Source organism: Chiloscyllium punctatum, chromosome 17, assembly GCF_047496795.1.
Source record: "Chiloscyllium punctatum isolate Juve2018m chromosome 17, sChiPun1.3, whole genome shotgun sequence".
In the NCBI taxonomy this organism is placed as follows: Eukaryota; Metazoa; Chordata; class Chondrichthyes; order Orectolobiformes; family Hemiscylliidae; genus Chiloscyllium; species Chiloscyllium punctatum.
Window position 1 is genome coordinate 42,286,685 of NC_092755.1, and position 25,779 is coordinate 42,312,463.

A 25,779-nucleotide genomic window follows, 5' to 3' on the forward strand; every position below is an offset into this window, starting at 1 on the left:
AGCTCGGAGATCCTTGGGTAAGTGATTGACTGCAGCTGTTTCAGATGCCTTGAGGTTTCTAATGAAGGAACAGTACAGGGTATCAGTTTCCTATTTGTCAGGAATAGGAAGTCTATGTTGTCAGCTATTATGGCTGCAGCATTTGAGTACTAACGGGTGCTAATGTGATCCAGGGAAAACACTTGCAACAAGAGGAGGAGGATCCAGTTGTCATGGTCTATGGATGTACCAACGACAAAGGAAGAGGTTGGGCCTGATCAGTATGAGGGACTATTTACTAAATGAAGAAACACAATCTCAAAACTAATAATCGGATTATTAGAGTCATGTGTGAGTTGGCATAGGACAAATCAGATTAAAGAGATGAATGTACAATTCGAAGACTGCTGTGGGAAATGTGGGTTCCAGTTTGGGACTAATGTTCTTACTGACGGCATAACTAGACAAGTAGATGATTTAAAACTAAATTGTAGGGGAAAGGGATCAAAATTGGGAAAATGTGGTAAATCCAAGATTAGAGTCAAGACCAAACAGAAAGAAGGAAGGTATGGAAAATGATATACAGACAGGAAGGGATGGAGAGTCCGAATCTAAGTAAACCAACTGATCAGAATAGAGGATACAAAACAAAGACATCTGAAAGCTCAGAGCATCTGAAACAAGCACAAACAGAAAAGAATATGATCTAGTAGCCTGGCTGCATGGACAACAGGGAGCTAGGAAAAGGTAGAAGGTTGAATCTTTTAGTTAACCATCTGATTATGATTAATACGAATGACCCACGTTGAGGAAACCTGGTTGAGGAAGTCGTTTGGGTAGAGTTGAATGGCAAGAAATCACTTGTGGGAAGGAAGAAATAACAATAGCTTGTCAGAAATGCATAACAATAATCATCACAGATTTTAATCCACATATAGACTAGAGAAGTCAGATGGGCAAAGAAGCCTAGATGACAGGTTCATAAAGTATTTTCAGGATAGTTTCTTAGAACAGCATGTACTGGCACCAAACAGAAATCACATTATACTAGACCTGCAGAAAACAAAGTGCTGGAGAGACTCAACAGGTCTCCAGTAACTGGAGACAGAAAATAGTTAGTTCCAAGTTTAGTTGAACTTCTTCAGCATTAGAAATAAGTTCTGTGTACTCTGATGATGGTTACTTGGAGTCTGAGGAAATATCTGGTGTAAAATCACAATGACAATGCTTTGGATAAAGGGAAATAGGAAATAAAGAGAATATGACTCAGCAAATGGATACAAGTCCTGATCAGTCATTACGATTCTCTGACATTGTCTCCATGTTGTCTGTGCCCAGTAACGTCACTACTCTGTGACTATGTAGGGATCAAAATTGGGCTGCACTGCCTCAGCAAGTTCGTCAGCATACAACTCGTATCTTCCTGTCATCTGAGAAAAGAAACAGGAAAAAGGGAGGTGTCAGGAATAGAATAGAACAGTACAGCACAGTACAGGCCCTTTGGCCTTCTATCCTACTCTAAGATCAGACTAACCTAAATACCCTTCATTGTACTATGTTTCATGTGCCTAACCAAGAATAGTTTAAAAGTCTCTAATGCATCTAACTCAAACACCTCAGCTGCCAGTGCATTCCACACACCCACCATTCTCAGTGAAAAGAACCCATCTCTGACATCTCCCCTAAACCTTCCTCCAATCACCCTAAAATTATGCCCCCTCGAGGTAAACATTTCCACTATTGGAAAAAGTCAATCAAATCACACGAGTCAAGTCTTGAACTTGTCCAATTAGCATTGTAGTGAACAGCAGTCCCTGTGTTTAAGAAAGAGAACAGCAATCCCTTAGAACGGTGGTCACTGTGTACAATGTCGAGAACAGCAGAGTCTGTGTACATTGTAGAGAACACCAGTCCCTATGACTATTATATAGAACAGCAGTCCCTTTGTATAGTGCAGAGAACAGCTTTCCCTATGTCTATTACAGAACAGCAGTCCCTGTGAACAATACAGAGAACAGCAGTCTCTGTGTATAACAGAACAGAAATTGTGCACAATGCAGAGAAGAACAGTCACTGGGTACAATGTAAAGAACAGCAGCCCATGTGTTCAAAGTAGGGAACAGCAGTCCCTGGGTATAATTGAGATCAGCAGTCCCTGTTTATTAAAGAGAACAAAAGTCCCAGTGTATAATATTGAGAACAGCAATCTCTATTATACAGAAGTGCAGTCCTGTGCATAGTATAGAGATCAGCAGTCCCTGTGTCCTTTATAGAGAACAGCAGTCCTGTGTACACTGCAGAGAACGGCAGTGTGTACAACGTCGTAGAAAAGCAGAGCCTGTGTCTATTAGAGATAACAGTAGTCCCTGTGAATAAGATCGAGAACAGAAGTCCCAGTGACTATTATGCAGAACTGCAGTCGCTTGTATACAAGATGGAGAGCAGCAGGACCTGTGGGCAATGTAAAGAACAGCAGTCCCTATGTATAATATAGAGAAAAGCAGTCCCTGTGTACAGTATAGAGAACAGCAGTCCCTGTATTTAATAAAGAGAACAACAGTCCCTGTGTATGATATAGAGAACAGCCCTACCTGTGTACAAATCGAGAGAACACCAGTCCTTGTGTCTATTATGGAGAACATCAGTGCCCATGTATAAGAGAGAACAGCAGTCCCTGAGTATAATATGGAGAACAGCAGTCCCTGTGTCTAATATAAGGAACAAGTCATTGTGTAAAATATAAAGAACAGCAGTCCTTGTGTATAATGGAGAGATTAGCAATCCCTGTGTATGATATAGAGAACAGTAGTCCTTCTGTATATTCTAGAGAACAGCAGACTCTGTGTCTCATGGAGAGAACAGCAGTCCTGCGCATACTGCAGAGAATGGCAGTCCCTGTGTACAACGTCTTAGGCCTCCTACCTACAGCTTAGTATTTCCCTACACCCTACTGCTTCTATTCACTCCCTCTTTCTCCTCCTCCTCCTCCTACCACCTTTTTTCTTGGTCAGTCATTTTGTCCTGGCCTGAGAGATTGTTAAATACCAAGTTCAGCACCTCGATCAGTGCCAACTGAGCTGGAGACCACAGTGGAGTTAGACCTGAAATACAGATTGAACCACATAGCCAGTCCTCCTGCAGTATCAGGCCCACTCTGATCAATGAGGGATGTGTAAGGGGCTAACATGCAAGTGTTCAGTCTTCATGTGTAGATTGGCTGTGTGCAGGTTCTTGTTGCGGAGGTGCCAGTGTTAGACTGGGGTGGACAAGGTCAGAAGTCACACGACACCAGGTTATAATCCAACAGGTTTATCCGAAAATCATAAGCTTTTGGGGCGCACTCCAAAAGCCTGTAATTTTAAATAAACCTGTTGGACTATAACCTGGTGTTGAGACTTCTAAAAAGGTTCTTATTGTCAAAAGGTTTCCGGAGTGAGAGAGGATTTCGTTTGAATTGTGCTAAAGCTGTCAAGTGGTCCATGACTAGAATGTAACATGATTGATTCTCTGATCCGACCGAAACCTTCGACTGTGATCCCCATATGGATCATTTTTCCAAACAGATTCAGCCAAGTCCAGAGAAACAACTTGAATGTTGGAATAACATCTGGAGGCTGGGGAAAGGAAGGAGGTTGAGGAGAGGTTGTGGCTGGATCTCCTTCTGCAGGAAACGTCAATGAGACCAGATAATCACCTCTCCTTAAACTGATGGCGAAAAAACAGTTGGTTCCTCAGACACAGCAAAGGTGACCAAATTGGGCCATGACTAAAGATAGAATTGGGACTGGAGACAAAGAAGTTGAGGAGTAGCCGGACAGATGGAGGAGCAGCTAAACAGAGAGAAGGGGGAAGGTTAGAGAGTGAGGGAGGAGGAGGAGATGTGTACAGAATAAGGGTGGAGGAAGGACAGGTTGACTGAGGGCCAAGCAGAGGAAATAAATGAGAAGTGTGCTTGGTGCAAACTCTTAAGTACTTATCCCATCACTCAGTAGTAAAACATGCAAATCCTGTTGGTTCGCCCAATGTTGTTCATTTCCAAACTGACTGACTTTTGAACTAGCTTTTCCATCTGGAAGAGGAGATATCGGAGAATTGGACAGAATAGCACCAAAGAAGAATCATTTATCTTTGCTTTTCTTACCTTGAAGGCCCATTTATCATTTATCTGCCGACACAGGTTGAGATCGAGCTCAGCCACAAGGAGACCATCCTCAATACGAGACAGGCCAGGAGTGCGGCTTCCATCAGGAGCAGCTACATAACTGGATCCATAAAAATGGCCAAATTCATGATGTGCTTTCCGTAAGAAATAGAAAAAAAAAATTAATCCAAAACACCCCATCCCTAACACAACAACTCTTTCCTACAAGCCCTTCATCCAAAACAAAATCGCCTCCCCATGAAATAACAACACCCCACAAAGCATTGCAACAACCCCTTCCCCTGAAATAATAATCTAGCCCACACTTTATTGACTGGTGAGTGAAGTTCAGAGTATACAGAGGGATGTGAAAGGTAAAGTGTGGAATACACGCGTCCCTAATATTTGCTAAGAATGACAGTGAGGTTTTGAGAAAATAAATAGCCAAAGCTAAGGGGAGACCGGCTGCAAAGTTAACCTGTTTGGAGCAGATGGGGAAGGGCATTGGATGGGAAATGGTTGTGGTGTGTAGTGAAGTGAGGGAACTGTGTGGTACACAATCCCCAGGTTGTAGAATGGCCTCTGTGTATTGAAATTTGAAACATAACCCCACTGGTCAAGGAAGCAGAGAATACCAAGAATACAGGCCTAGGGTCAGTCCTCAATAAATTACTAGAATCTGTCAGAATTAGATGGTCACTTAGAAAATCAGTGATTAGGCAAATGGGTGGGCTGATGTTCTCAGGAGTTTGCCAATAGTTCATATCACTGAGGGGTATAACATTCTTGAGAGAAGTGTACTGGGTGAATGTGAGAGGCTGCTTCCCCTTAGTTTGAGATTCCAGAACAATTTCCAAAGGGCATTCAATATGTGAGCCAGAGATAGAGGCTTTTTCCCAGGGTTGAAGTTTCAATTACAAGGTGGGGAGGGGGGGGCGAAGTTTAAGGGAGATGTGCGAAGGAGGTTTTTCGTGCAGAGATTGGTAGGAGCCTGGAATACTCTGCCAAAAGATGTGATGGAAGCAGACACATTGGCAACATTTAAGAGGCATCTGGATGGTTATGTGAATAGGGAGGGAATAGAGGAATACAGACCGAATAAGGGCAAAAGGTCTGTTTTTTAGTTTAGTTAGGGCATGATAAGCGGCACAGGCTTGGAGGGCTGAAGGGCCTGTTCCTGTGCTGTACTTCTCTCATTGTTAATAAGGCACCCCACATGTTAGGCTACTTAATAAGAGCTCTTTGTGGTGGATGGAGTATATAAGCATGGATAAGAATTGGCTACTAACAGAAACAGTGGTGGTATAAAGAACAAAAACAAAAACAATTTACAGCCCAGGAACAGGCCCTTCGGCCCTCGAAACCTGAGCCAATCCAAATCCATTCTCTAAACCTATCGCCCAATTCCTAAGGATCTGTATCCCTCTGCTCCCCACCTACTTATCCATCTGTCCAGACAACCTTAAATGAATCTATTGTGCCTGCCTCTTCCACCTCTGCTGGCAATGCGTTCCAGGCACCTACCACCCTCTGTGTAAAGTATTTGCCGTGTATATCGCCCTTAAACCTTTCACCCCTCACCTTGAACATGTGACCTCGTTATTGAATCCCTCACCCTGGGAAAAAGTTTGTTTCTATCCATCTTGTCTATACCTTTCATGATTTTGTAAACCTCAATCAGGTCCCCCCTCAATCTCCTTTTTTTCTAATGAAAACAATCCTAACCTGCTCATAGCTAGCATTTTCCATACTAGGTAACATCCTCAAACTTTCTCTACACCCTCTCCAAAGTGTCCACATCCTTTTGGTAACGTGGCAACCAGAACTATTCACAGTATTCTAAATGCGACTGAACCAAAGTCTTGTACAATTTTAACATGACCTGCCAGCTCTAATACTCAATACCCCGTCCGATGAAGGCAAGCATACCATATGCCTTCTTGACCATTCTACCCACCTGTACAGCAACCTTCAGGGTACAATGGACCTGACCTCCCAGATTTCTCTGCTCATCAACTTTTCCCAAGGCTCTTCCTTTTACAGTATAGTTCACTCTAGAATTAGATTTCCCAAAATGTATCACCTTACACTTGCCTGGATTGAACTCCATCTGCCACTTCTCTGCCCAACTCTCTGGTCTATCTATAGCCTGTATTCTTGGATAGTCCCCTATACTTTCTGCTACTCCACCAATCTCCTGTCACCTGCAAACTTACTGATCAGACCAACAGTGCCCTCTTCCAGATCATTTACGTATATCACAAACAACAGTGGCCCCAGTACTGACCCCTGTGGAACACCACTGGTCACCTTCCTCCATTTTGAGAAGCTCCCTTCAACTACTACACTCTGTCTCCTGTTCCTCAACCAGTTCTTTATCCACCTAGCTAGAACACCCTACACATCATGTGACTTCACTTTCTCCATTAGTCTACAATGGGGAACCTTATCAAACGCCTTACTGAAGTCCATGTCTATGACATCTACAGCCCTTCCTTCATCTATCAACTTGGTCACTTCCTCAAAGAACTCTGTTTAGTTGGTAAGGCACAATCTCCCCGTACAAAACCATGTTGCCTATCACTGATATAAGCCCATTCTTTTCCAAATATAAATAGATTTTAACCCTCAGTATTTTCTCCAGCAACTTACCCACTACTGACCTCAGGCTCACTGGTCTGTAGTTACCTGGAATATCCCTACTACCCTTCTTAGACAGGGGACAACATGAGCAACCCTCCAGTCCTCTAGCACCTCACCTGTGTTTAAGGATGCTACAAAGATATCTGTCAGGGCCCCAACTATTTCCGTTCTCGCCTCCCTCAACAACCTGGGATAGATCCCATCTGATGCTGGAGAATTGTCCACTTTAATATCCTTTAGCCTACTCAACCCATCTTCCCTCCTTATGTCAACATGATCCACAGTAAACAAACTTCCATCTCGAATCTCAACATTCATCATGTCCCTCTCCTCAGTGAACACGGATGCGAAGTAATCATTGATAATCTCACCTATTTTCTCAGGTTCGACACACAACCTTCCTTCCTTATCCTTTAGTAGATCAACCCTTTCTCTAGTTACCCTCTTGCTTCTTATCTCTGAATAAAAGGCCTTGGGATACTCCTTAATTCTGCTCGCTAAAGTTGTTTCATGACTCCTTTTAGCCCGCTTGATTCCTCGTTTAAGATTGGTCCTATTCTCCCAATATTTTTTACAAAGTCCCTTCTGTTCTTAGCTGCCTGGACCTTATGTACGCTTCCCTTTTCTTCTTGGCTAGTCGCATGATTTTTCCTGTCATCCATAGTTCACGAATCTTGCGTTTCCTATCCCTTGTTTTCAATGAGAAATGCCTATCCTGCACTACCTTAACCTATCTTTGAAAGCCTTCCACATATCAAATGTGGACTTTCCTTCAAATTGCTGTGTTCTTTAGTACTCTTCCTTAGGACCACTCTCACCTTTGTCTACGAGTATTCTAAAACTTACAGAATGTGGTCACTATTCCCAAAGAAATCCCCCACTGCAACTTCTACCACCTGGCCTGGCTCATTCCCCAACACCAGGTCCAATATGGCCCCTTCCCTCGTCGGACTATTGAGGGGCATTTTCAGATTGGCCACAATTACTTACAATATACATTAATAATTTGAATGAGGAAAATGAAGGTACCGTAGCCAAGTTTGTGGATGACGTGGAATAGGTGGAAAGGCAAGTCGTGAGGTTGATCCAAAAAGTCTGAAAAGGGTTATAGACAGATTACGCAAGGAGGACAGAAACTTCACAAATGCAATATACTGTGGGAAAATGTGAGGTTCTGTACTTTGACAGGAAGAATATAGGAGATAAATATTTGAGAAAGACTGCAGAAAACTGCAGCGTAGAGGTATTTGGGGGTCCTTGTGCGTTAATCCACAAAAATCCATCCAAGTTCAGCAGGTAATACAGAAGGTGAATAGAACGTTGTTCTTTATTTCAAACGGAAGTAAATATAAAAAGTAGGGGGGTTTTGCTAAAATGAAGCATTAACCAGACCATAACTGGAATACTGCTAACCAGTTGAGGACCCCTTATCTAAAGAAACATACAATGATATTGGAAGCAATCCAGAGAAGGTTCACTAAGCTGATACCAAATATGGAGGAGACTGTATCTTATGAGGAGAGGTTGAGTAGGTTGGGCTTGTACTTACTACAGTTTAGAAAAATGAGAGACGACCTTACTGAAGCATAAAAGATTCTTTTGCACCTTGACAGAGTAGATGCGGAAAGGTTGTTTCCTCTTGTGAAACGGTCTAGGACCAGAGGGCATAATCTCAGAATAATGAGCCACACATTTAATAGAGTTGAGGAGGAATTTCTACTCTCAAAAGGTTGCAAATTTGCAGAAATCTTTACCGCAGAGAGCTGCTTAAGCTCGACCGTTGTTCAAGACAGAATAGACAGATTTATATTCTGTAAGGAAATCAAATGTTACAGGAAAAATGCAGCAAAGTGGAATTCAGGATCTGATAAAACATAATCTGATTGAAAGGCAGACATAAAGGAATGGCCTCCTTCTGCTCCTAAGTCTTATGGTCTAGAATGAGGGCATGTAGTCTCAGAAGAGGCTCAGTGGTTAGCATTATTGCCTCACAGTACCAGAGACCTGGGTTTAGGTGACTGTGTGTGCAGTTTGCACATACTCCCCATCGCTATGTGGGTTTCCTCTAGATGTTCCAGTTTCCTCCCACAGTCCAAAGAGGATTGGTCATGCTAAATTGCCCGTACTGTCCAGGGATGTGTAGGCTAGGTAGATTAGCCATGGGAAATGCAGGGTTACAAGGATTATATGGTTATATGGTTCTGTCTGGGTGGGATGCTCTTCAAGGGTCAGTATGGACTCAATGGACTGAATGGCCTGCTTCCACACTGTAGGAATTCTTCTAAGTCCCAAAACAGATCCTTGTGGCACACCACTAGTAACTGGACTCCAAGCTGAATATATTTCCATCAACTACCACTCGCTACCTTCTTTCAGAAAGCCAGTTTCTAATCCAAACTGCTAAATCACCCTCAATCCCATGCCTCTGCAGTTTCTCCGTCAGCCTACCATATGGAACCTTATCAAAGGCTTTACTGAACTTAATGTACACCATGTCAACTGCTCTACCCTCATCTACATGCTTGGTCACCTTCTCAAAAAACTCAATGAGGTTTGTGAGACACAACCTGCTCTTGACGAAACATGTTGACTATCTGAAATCAAATTGTTGCTTGCTAGATGATTATAAATCTTATCTCTTATAATCCTTTCCAAAACCTTTCCTACAACGGAAGTAAGGCTCACTGGTCTATAATTACCTGGGTCATCTCTACTGCCCTTCTTGAACAAGGGCACAACATTTGCAATCCTTCAGTCCTCTGGTCCTAAACCTGTAGACAATGACGACTCAAATATCAAAGCCAAAGGCTCTGCTATCTCCTCCCTAGCTTCCCAGAGAATCCTTGGATAAATCCCATCCGGCCCAGGAGACTTGTCTACTTTCACTCTTTCTAGAATTGATAACATCTCTTCGTAACTAACCTCTATCCTTTCTAGTCTAATATCTTGTACTTCATTCTTCTCCTCTACAATATTCTCCTTTTCCTGAGTGACAATCTTCTTGCTTTTAATACATATAAAATGTCTTGGGATTGCCTTTAACCCTAGTTGCCCAGGTCATTTCATGCTCCCTCTCCCTCCTCCGCTCTCCCAATTTCCTGTTATCTTTATATTCGTGGGCCCTATTCAATTTTAGCTTTCTAAACTTCACAAATGCTTCTTTTTCCTTTTTGACTAATTTCACTATCTCCCTCATGATCCAAGGGTTCCCAAGCTTCCTCCCTTATCTTTCCTCCTTCCAGGAATATGCTGGTCCCAAACGCTGATCCCACATGTTAAATGTGGACTTTCCAGATAACAGCTCCTCCCAATTAATTCTCCCTAGCTCCTGCCTAATACTGTCATAATTATCTCTCTCCATAATTATCTCTCTCCAAATTTAGTACCTTCCTGCAAAAGTCCTGACTTATCCTTATCCAAACTATCTTAAAACTAAAGGAGTTGTGATCCCTGTTTCCAGAATGCTCTCCCACTGTAATGTCAGTCAGGTCCATCACTAGGCCAGCAGCCTCATTAGCTAGTATAATGTCCAGTATGGGCCCTCCTCTAGATGGACTATCCAAATACAGCTTCAAGAAATCTTCTTGGACACACCTAACAAATTCTACCCCATCTAACCCTCATGGTCTAAGGAATTCCCTGTCAAGTTAAAGTCTCGAACAATAGCAATCGTCTTAAGAGAACATAGAACTGCACAACACAGCAATGGATCATTTGGCCCACGATGTTGTGCTGAACATGATGCCAAATTAAACTAATCCCTTCCTCCTGCCCTTCGTCCACATCCCTCCATTCCTTACATATTCATGTGCTTATGTACATGTCCCTTAAATGTCCCTATCGTCTCTACCTTCATCACCGGCAGTGCCTTCCAGACTCCTACCATTCTGTGTAAAAAACTTGCCCCTCACATCTCCTTTGAACTTGTCCCCCTCTCACCTTAAATGCATGTCCCCTAGTATCAGACATTTCACCTCTGGAAAAAAGATTCTGACCGTAAACACCAACTATGCATCTCATAATTTTAATCGACTTCTATCAAGTCTCCCCTCAGCCTCTACTGCTCCAGAGAAAATAACTCAAGGTGTTCTAGCCTCTCCTCATACCCTCTAGTCCAGACAGCATCCTGGTCAATCCTCTCCAAAGCCCTTACATCCTTCCTGTTGAAGTGAGTGCAATATTCTTAAACGTGGCCTAACCAAAGTCTTACAAAGCTGCAACATGACATCATGACTCGTGTACTCAATTCCCCAACCAATAAAGGCAAGCATGCCAACGGCCTCCGTTATCACCTTATCTACTTGTGTGGCCACTTTCAGGGAGGCTATGGACTTGAACCCCCAGATCTCTCTACACATCAACACTGTTCAGGGACCTGCCATAAACTGTACACTTTTTCTTAACATTTGATCTTGCAAAGAGCAGAATCTCACAGTTGTACAGATTAAACTACATCTGCCATTTCTCTGCCCATATCTGTGGCTGATTTATATCTTGCTGTATCCTTTCACAACCTTTTACACTATCCACAACTCCACTGATTTTTGTATCGTTTGCAAACTTACTAAACCACCCATCTACACGTTCTTCGAAGTCTTTTATATAATTCCCAGTACAGATCCCTTGGAACACCACTCGTCACGGACTTCCAGCCTGAAAACCATTATTCCCCCGCTACCCTTCTACGGGCAAGCTGATTCTGAATCCATGCTTCCAAGTCACCATGGATCTCATGGATCTTAATCTTTTCAATAAGCCTACCATAAGGGATCTTGTTCAAAATCTTAAAAACAGCATCCACTGCTCTACCCTTATTCATCACCTTTATCACCTCTTTGAAAAATTCAAACAAGTTAGTAAGACATGATCTGCCCTGCATAAACCCATGCTGACTTTCCTTACTTAGGCCATGTTTTCCAAATGTACATAAATCCTATCCCTAAGAATTCTCTCCAATAGGTTGCCAACAACCAATGTGGGACTCACTGGTCTGTAATTTTCTGGATCATCCCGACTTCCCTTCATGAACAGAGGAAGGACAACAGCTTTTTGCCAGTCCTCCAGGATCTCTCAACTGGCTAACGAGGATGCAAATATCTTTTGATATTTGTACAATTTAATATTAAAAAGCCCAGCAACCTCCCCTCTTGCCTCTCTCAATACCATCAGGCCCTGGGGACATATCCATCTTAATGCTCTTCAAGAGATCCAACACCAACACCAAGAGATCTCAAAATGCAATTAGCATACATACCTTCCACCCCATTACCCTCCATATTTTTCTTCTGGATCAATATCAACCCAAAGTCCTCACTTAGGATTTCATCCATATCCTCTGCCTCCAAGCACAAATCCTTTCCTTTATCCTTGAGTTGTCCTATTGTCACCGTAGTTATTCTTTTATTTTGAAAAATATGTGTAGAATGCCTTGGGAATTTCTTTAACCCTCCATGCCAAGGTTGTTCCAAACCCTTTTGTGCTCTCCTAATTGAATCCTTTGTTGTTTTCTTTATATTCCTCACAGGCCCTGACCGATTTTTGCTTCCTAAATCTTAGATGCTTTTCTCCTTTTGACTAAATTCACAATCTCCTTCGTTATCCAAACGTCCCTCACCTTGCCATCCTTGTCCTTCCTCCTTACTGGAACACGGCAGTCCTGAACTCTGATCAGCAGATGTTTCAACAACTCCCACATGTTATCTTCCCTCGGTATATGTGACAACAATAAATCAAATCAAATTCCTTTTACCCTTTATGTTCTAGCTAACAATCCAGCAGCCACTTTTAGTTATTGTTGTGCCCATTTTATTCTGATACTCTTTGTTCATGGATCCTTGAATCATATTCACTTCAGTTTCTTGCCTGTTCACCATTTAAAATGTACTCAGATCTTTTATGGCACAAAATGCATGATTAAAATCAACTTTAATAAACATCAAGCTTTATCAAGAACTAAAGTTTTTTTTGATACAAGTACTCACCTACAAAAGATGGGTTAAATAATGAAAGCTATGACAACAACTTAGCAGGATAAAATAAAAGGAAGAGGAAGAACATACTGATCTTGCTTGCTTACCCTTCTGCCCATCAGCTGAAGTAAATTCATTCTTGAAATGTTCCTGGGTAGAGAAATAAGCAGGAGGTGCATTCAGTATGAGCAGCAGTCAATCCAGTGGACAGAGCAGTGGGATATCTGAGCTGAGGCTGTTTCCTCAGCTATCATAGCACTCCCACTGGACACACATAATGTTCACAACAGATCAAGATGGACTCTGCAACGTTGCACCTAACCTTACATAATTAGCAGCAATTCACAACAATATTCTCAAGACATGGTAGGATACCAGCTAACTAAGAAACCAACGATTTGCATATCCCCATTCTCCCATCTGATCGATAGAAACTAGACAGTGTCAATTCCCGACATCAAACTTAAAGCTGGTACCTGGCATCTCCTCTGGTCCTCCATCATAAAGGCAGTCCCCAATAGTTCAGGACACACGCCATGAGCAATGACCGCTTGCTCCTTTCCATCCACAGAGGTTGGCACTGGATAGGTACCAGTCTCTCTGCACCCTCATGGCACACTGTTGACCCACTTACAGTACGGGATCTGCAGTTTACTGCTGCACTTTGGAGCACACCAGCCCCTTTCATTGGAATGCTGCTTCCAAGGCAGGTTATTCCTGGGAACAGGCAGCAGGTCATGGATTGGACTCCGGTCTCTCACATTCTCTCAGTGCTCTCTCACGTTGTGGAGTCTTACCTTGCTTTATTGCACTTTGCCCTCTCAGCCATAGCTTAAAAGGCTCACAGGCCTTCTGTCTTGTCTTACTGTTAAATATATACATAGTGCCAGGCAGTATATATTGCTATACATTAAATTTCACACATGCACATATGCCATCACATTGCATTGTGGTTAAACCAAATGGCCATGTCTCAAAGTCTAAGCTCATGTTATCCTCCAAAAGATAATAACCTTTAAAAAGATTTCAATTCCACACTTTTATGAGAATTTTATTTCAGTTAGCTACACTCCATAAAACACACACCCCACTGATTACTAGTTCTCCATATTTATACAACCAATTCAACCCCAATTAATTCTTCATTAATATACCCACCACATGTTTTAGCATTCTATTAGGTCTCAGGCATTCCTTCAGACCATGAGGTGATAACAATCTACAGTCAGGCCAAGGGAGACAGCCTTCAGTCAGGGTGGAGTTCCTGAATATGTTAAGAACATTGTTTAAGATCAGTACACCCAGTTGGTGGTCAGACGCAAGGTCAACATCACTATAGTCCATGGAGTTGACCACGTTCAGTCCCATAGGTCCACTATAACTAGGGTGAGGAGTGGTGGTAATTCAGTTAGGAACTCCGCAGAGATCAGAGGTCCAATCAGTCTTCGGCAGTGGAGGTTGACAGTCAGGCTGTTCAAGGAACTGGTGGACCATGCTCAGTTCTGGGATCAGCTCACAGAGAGTGGAGGGATTATTATGAGTCACTGTTGTGGCAGAGAAGTTGGAGAAGTCAATTCTCGAGATTGGAGGAATCAATGTTGAGGTGCAGAGAGGACAACAACTGAGAAGGAGGGAGAACACAGCATATAAAGGGGGAGTTCAGGAGACATTTAGAGCATGGTTTCCTGTGGTGTGGGATGGGGAGTGGATTATATCAACAATCACAACCACCACCCACTTCAACAGGGCAACAGTGCAGCATAATGAATGAATGACTATAGGGCCTGGGCTCAGGGGGTAATGTTGTATTTCAAATAGGTTTGTGGGAACATTTGGAATCTCAGTTTTGCCATGCTTACCAGGGACTGCTAGGAAGAATGCAACATGGAGGTTCAAAGGGTACTCCAGGTTTATCAGACTCACTGTGTCAAGCATGAGCTGTGATGCCATCCATACTCATGTAAAAAATAAATATACACTGGAAATGGAAGGCAGCTGTCAGTCAGCACACCTGGAGTGAGTGCAGTAAGTGTTTATTTTCTGTCTGAGGGAACAGGCTCTACTCCAGAGTAATAGGAGGTCCTTCATGGGATAATTGCAATAATCAGGCACTTTCACAGTACAGGGTAAAGTCAGACATCCAATTTCAAATCAGATGTTAACTCCTGATCTAATTTTCTTCCTTGTCTGCAGCTTTGTTTAATGTTGGTGACATTAAAAAAAGTTACCACTGACCAATCAACCAAACTGTACTCACCTCATCTAGTTTAGTTTCATGCTCAATTTTAATTTTATTTTCTATAACCACACACTTCATGCTTCTTTTCCAGGTTTACTATTGGCTCCTTTGTGCAAACAGTTCACTTTTCATGATTTGGAGATGCCGGTGTTAGACTGGGGTGTACAAAGTTAAAAATCACACAACACCAGGTTATAGTCCAACAGGTTTAATTGGAAGCACACTAGCTTTCGGAGTGACGCTCCTTCATCAGCTGATAGTCACCTGATGAAGGAGCATCGCTCCGAAAGCTAGTGCTTCCAATTAAACCTGTTGGACTTTAACCTGGTGTTGTGCGATTTTTAACTTAGTTCATTTTTCAGCAGAGTTATATCATCTTTAGTGCTTTAAGAATGTCATTGAGGTTACTTCAATGGTCAGCTAAGAAAGCTTGACAATTCTTTAAATTCAGTTCATAAATTTTGCATATTGCCTCCTGTTTTTCATATTCTTGAGCATGCGCTTCGTCTAATTCCATTCTCTCCAAAGGGATCGCTTCCCATTCTGAATTTCTAATTTATGTTCAAAATCAGGTAATTCTTTCTGCAGTTCTATAGGTCAATAATACATTCTGCTTTTCCACACACCTTCAAAGCATGTCTTTTTTCTGTTTTGTTATTAGCTCGGAGTATTATTGCTATCTGCTTTGTCACAATTTGGATGTGCTTTTCCTGCATTTTCAATTCAGGCGTGTAAAACTTCTTCAATTGCCATTAATTTTCCTCCTTGGCCTTTTTTAAACTGTAGGTCAGATTTTGGACTCATCTTTAGTCTGTGTATCAATATTAACAGCAGCTTTATTTGTGTGGAGCACAAATACCAGAATTAGACCTTTTTGAATGGCCTGCTCTCTGATAGTAAAGACTTTATAACACGGTCCTCTCCAAAACACAACATGGTACTCCACTCCTTTCAGAACATAAAAGATACCAAAGCACAGTTTCAAAGAGAGATGGGATATTTACCCCAGTGTCCTAACCAAAGTTAACTTCAAACCAAATAATACAACGAAACTGAGTTAACAAAACTGAAAGTGATGGAGAAATTCAGCAGGTCTGGCAGCATCTGTGGAGAGAGAAACAGGGTTAATGTTATGTAATGGTATGACTCCATTTCAGAACTGGGTTGCTCGCTGGAGTCTCCAGGAGAATCTTCAAACACTGTAAACTCCAGGAAAATCCTTGAAGGTTGGTAGCCCCATTACAGCGGTTTCTGCAGGTTCGTGTGTAGATTGAGTTTGTTAGTTTAGTGTTGTAACAGTGTTAGTTTAGTGTCTCATCATTAGATAAGGTCTTCTCAGGATGAATTATTTTTCACAAGTACCTTCACAAAACATTTCTGTTGCATTGATGACAAACCACGAGTGTCGAAGAACCTTCTACCACCGAGGGGAGCTGCAGCCTCAAGAATTGACATTCTGATGGCTTGCAGAGAACAGAACTGCAGCTGAAACCCAATTCCTTCTGGCTGTAATTTGGAGCCACTTACTGGATCAGTAATACATTGCAAAATGAGCCAGCTCCCTCACTATCTTCCACAGAGCCAGTTTAGCAGCTTCATTCTTTATAACCTGACCAGCTGTGTCAGTTGTGGTGCTGCCAAGCTATTCTAAGTCCTCTGCCCAAGGTACCTTCTGCAGCTTTGCTACTCTTAATGCTTCCTCTAAGTGTTGTTCAATGTGGAGGAGCACCGATTCATCAGCTGAAAGGGTGAAGATGGAACATAGTAATCAGCAGAACATTTCCTGCCCATGTTTGACCTGATGTCACTGAATCTGATAGAGTCCAGAGTCAAGGGAGCGCAGAAGTAGTCAGTGCTAGGGATCTGGTTGAAAGCTTGAAGGTAAAAGCAATATGTCTGACAGGGGCTTTTCAACCCAGCCACAGAACCTCTGTGCTAGTTCCTGACCAATTAGTGTGTGTGATGATGCCCAACCTAGAGCCATTTCATTGGAATTGGGACCAAACAGAAATAAACTGATAAAATGGAAGCTAACATCTTTATTTTTTCTTGTTCCTGGGAAGTCACTGGCTGAGTCAACATTTACTACTCATCCCTAATTGCCTTGGAGAAGGTGGTTGTGAGCTGCCTTCTTGACCTGCTTGGGTCCTCGGAGTGCAGTGATACCTACAGTATAGGATGTTCCAGCAACTGACCCAGCTGGAAGGAATTGTCATATATTTATTTGCAAGTCAGAATGGTGTCTGACTTAGAGGGGAACTTGCAGATGGTGGTGTTCCCATGTCTCCGTTGCCCTTGATCTTCTAGATTGTAGAGGTCATGGGTTTAGAAGGTATTGTCTAATGAGCCTTGGTGAATTTATGCAGTGCATCTTGCTACAAAGCATCAGTGGTGGAGGAGGTAAATGTTTGTGGATGTGGTGCTAATCAAGCAGGCTGTTTTGTCTTGGATGCTGTCAAGTTTCTTGAACATTGTTGGAGCTGCACCTGTACAGGCAAACGAGTATTCCATACCAATCCTGATTTGTGTCTTGTAGACAAACTTTGGGGAATCAGGTGGGGAGTTACCTGCTGCAGTATTCCTAGCCTCTGGTCTGGTCTTGTAGCCAGTTTTTACACAACTAGTCCAATTCAGATTCTGGCCAATGGAAACCCAGAATGTTGATAGTGCAGCACACAGTGATGGCAATGCCACAAAATGTGAAGGGATGGCTGCAAAATTCTCTATTGTTGGAGATGGTCATTGCCTGGCACTTATGTGGCAACATTCATGCCATATTTCAGCCCAAATCTGGATATTATCCAGGTCTTGCTGCATTTGAACACGGACTGCTTAAATATGTGAAGAAAAACAAACCATACTGAACATTGTGCAATCATCACCAAACATCCCCACTTCTGATCATTGGGGATGGAAGGTCATTGATGAAGCAACTGAACTGGTTGAGCCTAGGGCAGAAGCTGGCAGACCTGCTGATCTTTTTCAGCAACTTCCATTCCGGTCACCAACTTCAAAAAGAAGTGTAGATAACGTTCCTATCTACATTAATGGTGCAGAGGTGTAGATGGTGGATAGCTTCAAGCTCCTAGCATTAAAAATATCAATAAACTCTCCTGGTCCATCCACGTGGACATTACAGACAAGAAAGCACACCAATTCCTCTATTTCCTCAAGGCTCAGGAAATTTGGCATTTCCACAAAGAATCTTATAGATGCACTATAGAAAGCCTCCTATCCCATACACATCACAGATTGGGATACCAACTGCTTTGCCCCAAGACCAGAAGAAATTAGAGAGTTGAGGGCAGCCCGGTCCATCACAAAACCCAGCTTTCCTTCCATTGACTGTCTATAGTCCCCACTGCCTCGGGAAAGCAGCCAACGAAATCAAAGACCCCTCACATCCCAGTTATATTCACTTTCACCCTCTTCCATCAGGCAAAAGAAAGAAAAGTTTGAAAAAACATACCAACTGATTCAAGAACCGCGTCTTCCTGGTTGTTATCAGACTGATTAATGAACCTCTCACATACTGGAGTTGATCTCTCTCTCTGCTCCGTCTCTGTAGCTGTAACACTATTGTGGTGATGCTGCTCCTTTAACAAGGTTATGTTGTTCTTGGTTTCTTTCAAAAGTGTTTTACGAGACAGGTTCTGAAATGTCTGGCTTGATCTACTTGAGGAAGTTTTTAAGTTAAAAAAAAGCCTATACAATAAAAGGGGAGCGGCCAGTTTTCCCAGCTCAGCTTACCTCTGGTTTGGTTTGATTTGGGTTTTAGCAGTCTGGCTGTCCAAAACAGTAGTCAGTTGTGAAGCAACTGGACTCAAAGAAGCAGGACCATGCTGATCCTCCCTCTCTCCTGTAAGAACCCGTGTTGGACTTTTCCTTTTTTCACAAAGCAGGGTTTACGAGGATTGTTGCAAGTATTTGGAATAGCATCATTAAGTTGCGGTAATCTGTTGGGTTTTTGGATAGTTGAGTTATTCTGTATTCTGTTCTCTTTTGCTTGTGTTTCATTTGGTAATATTGCATATAAATTCTGTTTGGTTTGAAACAAGTGGTTGGGCCAGCTGCATCACTCCTGGACTATCCATTGTACACCTGCTAAAACAACGGGCAATGTTAGGGTCCAGGCTACTTTCTTGAAATCTTTTGAGGGGGTTTGGCCTGGTCCATAAGAGACTGGGGGCTCGTTCGGGATTTATTCTATAGGTCCAAATTGGGATTATGGTGTTTGGACTCAAAAACGCTGTGAGTGGCAGATGTTAGTGTCTTTCAATCTGGGTGTCGATTTTGGTTGGTTTAAACAGTGCTTGGAACAGCAATGATTTGGAGATGCCGGCATTGGACTGGGGTGTACAAAGTTCAAAAATCATACAACACCAGGTTATAGCCTAACAGGTTTAATTAGAAGCACTAGCTTTCAGAGTGCTGCTTCTTCAGTTGGTCCACAACCACCTGATGAAGGAGCAGTGCTCCAAAAGCTAGTGCCTCCAATTAAACCTGTTGGACTATAACCTGGTGTTGTGAAATTTTTAACTTGGAACAGCAAAGGCTTTATCAGGTACTAAGAGTTTTCAGAGAGTGGAAGTAGTGAGTTTGGGGGTTTCACAAAAGGTGGTTAAGGCAAAACTGCGAGAATTAGCAGACAAGCTGCAGTTAGAGCTGCCTCCTTCCATGAGGAAAGGACAAATAATTACAGCAATAACTCAGCATTTAAATTCCTGGAAACACCATCAGAATCTTTGGAGATGGCTAAAATTCAACTGTAAACGAAACAGCTTGAGTTCAAGGCAAAAAGCAAGGACAACAGAAATGAAACAGTCTGAAGTACAATTAAAAACAGAGAAAAGAAATGAATCAGTATAGCAGAACAAAAAGAAAAAGAGAAGACAAAGAAAGTGCGAGAAAAAGACAGAAGAGGGAGATTGAGAGAGAGAAAAGAAGTAGAGAAAAGAAGTAGAGAAAAGAAGCTGAAATGGCCAATTATGAGTTGGTCCATAAATCAAAATTTGGCTTCCAAAATAAATTTCTATCCGTGAGGGATAGAAATTGGAGAAAAGAGAAATTCTCACCTGGAAAAGGAAAGGTAGATCTCGGTGAAGATCATAAGAATAACTTACCACAGGGTAAAAAGGAACCCCTTGAAGGGGAAAGCAAAGTTAAAAAGCTGTGCTTTTCTTCACTGCGATAAAAGCAGGCCACGTGAAATCAGTGTTGGTGGGTGAGGAAAAGCACTAGTAAGCCAGATGTAGGAAACCAGGATAAGCCAGTAAATATTGTTGGGAGTGGTAACAGAAAGCACAGTGGAAGCTAGAAACCTGCACCTGAATGTACAAGCTGGTCGGAGGTTGGTTAAGAAGGAAGTGCCAGAAAACCTTAAACCATAGACCTGAGAAGGTAATGTTTACTCACATAGGCCAGAAGCAGCAAGTAAAGAGGTTACAGTATTAAGAGATACAAGATCCACTCAATCTTTGATGTTGAAAGGTGAGGAGAGATGTACCTCTGAAGGACTACTGCCAGAAAAGGTGCTAGTAATGGGAATTCACAGTGAAACTAGAAATGCTCAATTATGTACAGTGAGGTTAGAATTATTAGATTAGATTCCCTACAGTGTGGAAACAGGCCCTTCGGCCCAACAAGTCCACACCAACCCTCCGAAGAGTAATCCACCCAGATCCATTTTCCTCCGACTAATATACCTAACACTATCAGCAATTTAGCATGGCCAATTCACCTAACCTGCACATCTTTGGACTGTGAGAAGAAACCAGAGCACCCGGAGGAAACCCATGCAGACACGGGAAGAACGTGCAAACTCCACACAGACAGTCACCTGAGGCTGGAATCGAACCTGACTCCCTGGCGCTGTGAGGCAGCAGTGCTAACCACTGAGCCACCGTGCCACCCAAGATGACATAACCAAAGTGAGTTACAGTGACTAGAACTCATCCATAGTAATGGCACCAAAACCGCTGGGTACCATCTGGTTACATGTGAACTATTGTAAAATCAATGCAGTTACCAAGATTGATACATATCCAAATCCACGTTTGGAAGACTGCATTGAAAAGATGGGTCAAATAACCTATATTTCTAAGTTGGACTTGCTCAGAGGATACTGGGAGGTACCTTTGTTCGAAAGAGCAAAGACAATTTCTGCTTTCATAATGCCAAATGGATTACATCCATTTAAAGTCATGCAGTTTGGTATGATAAATGTGCCAGCCACATTTCAGAGTACCCTGTTGTGCCACATATATAGATGACCTGGTGATTGTTAGTCAGACATGGAGTAAACATTTGCAACATTTATCAGAATTGTTCAATCAACTTCAGGAGGCAGGCTTAGTGATAAACCTGGCTAAAAGAGAATTTGTCAAAGCCAAAGTCACTTCCTTGGCCATGTTTCTGGACGTGGACAAATGGCTCCACAGAATGCAAATGCAAAAGGTAATTGGGGTGTTTGAAGAGCAGTACTATGATTCCTGGGATTAAGTGAATTTTATTGAAAATTCATGCCAAACTTTAGCAGTTCCTAAAGAAAGGCAAGAGGTGTCAGCGGACAACGGACTGTCAACAGGCATTTGATAGCCTGAAAGCTGTGTTAACCACTGCCTCAGTATTAGCCACACTTAATTATGCAAAACCAATCAATCAAGGGGGCTATCGATGCGAGTGATTTGGGTGTTGGTGCTGTGCTCTTACAAGAGGAGAATGAGAAGATAGAAAAAAAGACTTATCAGGTGTTTCTCCAGGAACCTGAACATTCATCAGCAGAAATATTTGACAGTTGAGAAGCTTGGTGCTGGCATTACGACATTTCAATATTTATGTTACCAGAAACTTAGCTGAGACAATCATATACACTGATCAGAATCCATTGAAGTTTGCAGAGAAATTTAAGGACAATTCCAGATTGCTGTTACAGCCATTCAATTTGAAAATTGTGCATGTGGCAGGACGAGAAAATGTGATTGTCGACACACTGTTGAAACTTGAATAGATTCCCTACAGTGCGGAAACAGGCCCTTCGGTCCAAGTCCACACCGACCCTCTGAAGAGTAACCCTCCCAGATCCATTTCCATCTGACTAGTGCAGTTAACATTATGGGTAATTTAGCATGGCCACTCCACCTGACCTGCACATCTTTGGACTGTGGGATGAAACCGAAGCACTCGGAGGAAACCCAAGCAGACACTGGGAGAATGTGCAAACTCCACACAGTCAGTCGCCCAAGGCTGGAATCGAACCAGGGTCCCTGGCGCTGTGAGGCTGCAATGCTAACCGCCGAGCCACCCACTTGAATGAGAAACAGAGGTGTTTGGTGGTAGGAGTAAAACAGAAACAAAATGTAGTAGTGCATATTTGCATGATTATTGTCAATGTATATAAGTGTTGTAATGTACTAACAATTTAAGATTAAGGGGTTTTAAAATGAGGCTAACTTTTGATATTGATGGGCTTTTGTTAAAAAAAAGGGGGGGGGGGGGGAGGTGTGATGATGCTGTTTCTTTTACAAGATTGTGTTGTCCTTCGTTTTTTTCCCCAAAGTGTTTGAGTCACAGGCTTGATCTACTGGAAGTTAAGTTTTTTAAAAAAAACTTGTACAATGAAAGAGGAGTGGCCAATTTTCCTAGCTCAGCTTTTCTCTGGCTTGGTTTGATTTGGGTTTTAGCAGTCTGGTTATTCAGAGAATGTAGTCAGTCAGTTGTGAAGCTGCTGGACACAAAGAAGGAGGTCCATACTGATACTCCCTCTCTCTGACATCTCTCCCGAAAGAACTGGTGTTGAATCTTTCCTTTTTTTGTAAAGTGGGGTTTATAGGAATTGTTGCAAGTATTTGGAACAGCATCATTAAGTTGGGATAATCTGCTGGGTTTTCAAATAGGTTACATTAATCTGTATTGTGTTCTGTTTTGTTTGTGTTTCATTCAGTAATCTTGCAAATAAATTCCGTTTTCTTTAAAACAAAGTGGCTGGGCCAGGTGCATCACTCCCAGAGATATCCACTGTACACCTGCTTCAAAACAAAATCCCAGCAAAGCTAGGGTCCAGGGTACTTTCTTGAAATATTTTCAGGGGTCTGGCCTGGTCCATATAACTATACTCTGATTCTGTTATATTACTCTGATATATTTACAGAAGTTGTGATTTGTCTGGATAGCGCAAAACAATATTGTTCACGGTATCTTGGTACACGTGACAATAATAAATCAAATCGATTCAGTAAATACTGGACCAACCAATGACATCCACATCATTGAATGAATGTTTTAAAAAATCCTCCACTCACAGCTAAACACCTTAGAGAATGGTCTTCTTGGTAACTATCACATTGCTGAACCATGGTTTCGCCTGTAATAAGGGCAGTCTTCTGAAGCCCAGCTCTATTCCATCTCCTGGTGTGCAGTCAGAGCACATCACATTCTTGTCAAAGAACCGCTTGTACTTCTCCAGCACTTTTCAAAGAACAAAAAATTACAGCACAGGAATAAGCCCTTCAGCACTCCAAGCCTGCACCAATCAAGATCCTCTATCTAAACGTATTGCCTATTTTCTAAGGATCTGTATCTCTCTGCTTCCTACCCATTCATGTATTTTGTATGGTAAAGGAAGAGGACATTTCACAAAGTTGTTAGATGAAGTGACCAGGAAGGTTAATGAGGGCAGGGTGGTAAGATGTAGTCTATAAGGATTTCAGTAAGGCCTTTGATAAGGTTCCACCTGGCAGGCTGCTCTGGAAGGTTAGATTGCATGGAATCTCAGGGAGCTAGCAAATTGGATACACAATTGGCTTGATGTTAGGAAACAAAGGAAAAATGCAGAAGGATGTTTGTCAGACCGGAGGCCTGTGACTAGTGGAGTTCCTCAGGGGTCGGTGCTGAGCCCATTGCTGTTTGTTATCTATAATCAATGATCTGGATGAGAATGTACAGGGCATGATTAGTAAGTTGCTGATGATACTAAAATAGGTGGTATCATTGTCAGTGAGGAAGGTTATCAGAAATTGTAGCTGGGGAAGTGGGTCGAGAAATGGTAAATGGAGTTTAATATAGATAATTATCAGGAAAGTCAAATCAAGGTAGGACCTTAAATGGTGTAGTGGAACAGAGACACCTTGGAATCCAGGTGCACAGTTCTCTGAAAGTGGAATCACAGTAGACATGGTTTTGGCATACTGGCCTTCACCAGTCAAGGCAATGAGTATAGAGGTTGGAAAGTTATGTTGCGGTTGTACAAGTGAGGCTACACTTGGAGTATTGTGTTCAGTTTTGGTCATTGTACTCTAGGAAGCATATTATTAAACTGGAAAGAGTGCAGAAGAAATTTACAAGGATGTTCCCAGGAGTCAAGTTTAGAGGGAGAGGTTGGACAAGCTAGGAGTTTTCCTTTACAGCGTAGGAGACTGAAGGGGATCTTGTGGAAGTGTATAAGATCATGAGAAGACAGGGTGAATGCACTCAGTCCTTTTCCCAAGGTTCAGGAATCAAGGAGTAAAGGGCATCAGTTTAAGGTTAGAATAAAGGGGAACCTCAGGGACAACTTTTGTTTTTTTTTAAAACACAGAAAGTGGTACACATATGGAATGAGCTACCAGAAGTGGTTGAGGCGGGTACATTAACAACACTTAAAAGACATTTTGACACATACATGGATAGGAAAGATGAAGGACCTGTCTCCATGATGTGGGATTCTACAACTGTCGAAGCTCCTAGCAAGGCAACTCTAAAGCTCCGAGCCATTAGAGAGATCAGAGACCGTGACTGAAAGGAAAGAGTAGGTTTCCTTAAGGGAGCAATGGGTAGGCTTTCTTTGGTTCAGGTTGAGGAGCAATATGGCTGGTCTGAATCACATTACTAGGTCTGCCACACATGCTTCATATTCATCTCCGGTGCCTGCCCCTTAGAGATGCGCAAGGAAGACAGTCATTCCTTAGCAATGGATAACTGAGGAATGTAACTTTGCACCCTTTAAAGCTAGAATGGATATACAGTATGTGAACTTCTGTGGGCTTGGAAGAAGCATAACTCCGTAACGAGTAAATTGTGACTGTCCTAATCACACATTTTACTCAACTGAACACTGGTCCCAAAGTTCCAACAGCAGGAGTTCTCCACTGAAATCCAATCATAGGAGGTGCTGAGGAATGTTGTGTCCATTTCTGGCCTCAAGGTAAACAGTTTCCAGTAATTATTGCCTTGAGTCACATGGTTTCATCATTTACAGGACAGCCATTCACATTCAGTGTAATTTACTTGCATCTTCATGTTCGAGACTTGTCAGAGTCCACTGATACTTATCACAGACAATGAAATCAAAATGCTGATGTGAAAAGTCTTCACACAGACTGATCGTGAAGAGAAGACTTGCATTTATATAGCATCTTGCACAATCTCAGAGCAGTACAAAATACTTCCAAGTCAATGAGGTACTTCTAAAGTGCAATTGCTGTTGTAATGCAGGAAATTTGTTTCTGTGATAAATATTGCATGTGATGGCCTGGAGATGTAATGTTCCCATGTGCCCCATAGGAGAAATCTGACCTGTGGAAGAAATTCAGGGATAGTAGTAAATAAAAGTGAAGGATTGATGCACCAGATTCAATCTTCAGGATGAAGGCATCTGTATCATGAAGGTCAAAAATTAGCCTAAAACTTCCCACACATCCAAAAGCCACAGTGAGAGGAGGCAAATAATATTCTGCGCTCTGGGGAAATTGTTTGTTATTCCACTTTGAAACAGATTTTTGATTGTGTTCCAAATTCTCCTTAATCTGTCCCATGATGAAGACCCTGCTAAA

General features: G+C 42.2%; 1 protein-coding gene across 1 annotated transcript in view; it reads right to left on the bottom strand.

Moving 5' to 3' along the window:
• Positions 1-877: 877 nt before the first annotated feature.
• Positions 878-25,779, bottom strand: part of upb1 (ureidopropionase, beta) — a 152,149-nt gene continuing 127,247 nt past the window's right edge. The window contains exons 8-10 of the mRNA XM_072587006.1: positions 12,840-12,882; positions 4,121-4,275; positions 878-1,409 (exon numbers count right to left, since the gene is read on the bottom strand). Of these exons, the coding sequence (XP_072443107.1) occupies positions 1,326-1,409; positions 4,121-4,275; positions 12,840-12,882 (282 nt within the window). The 3' untranslated portion in view covers positions 878-1,325. The remainder of the gene's footprint in view (positions 1,410-4,120; positions 4,276-12,839; positions 12,883-25,779) is intronic.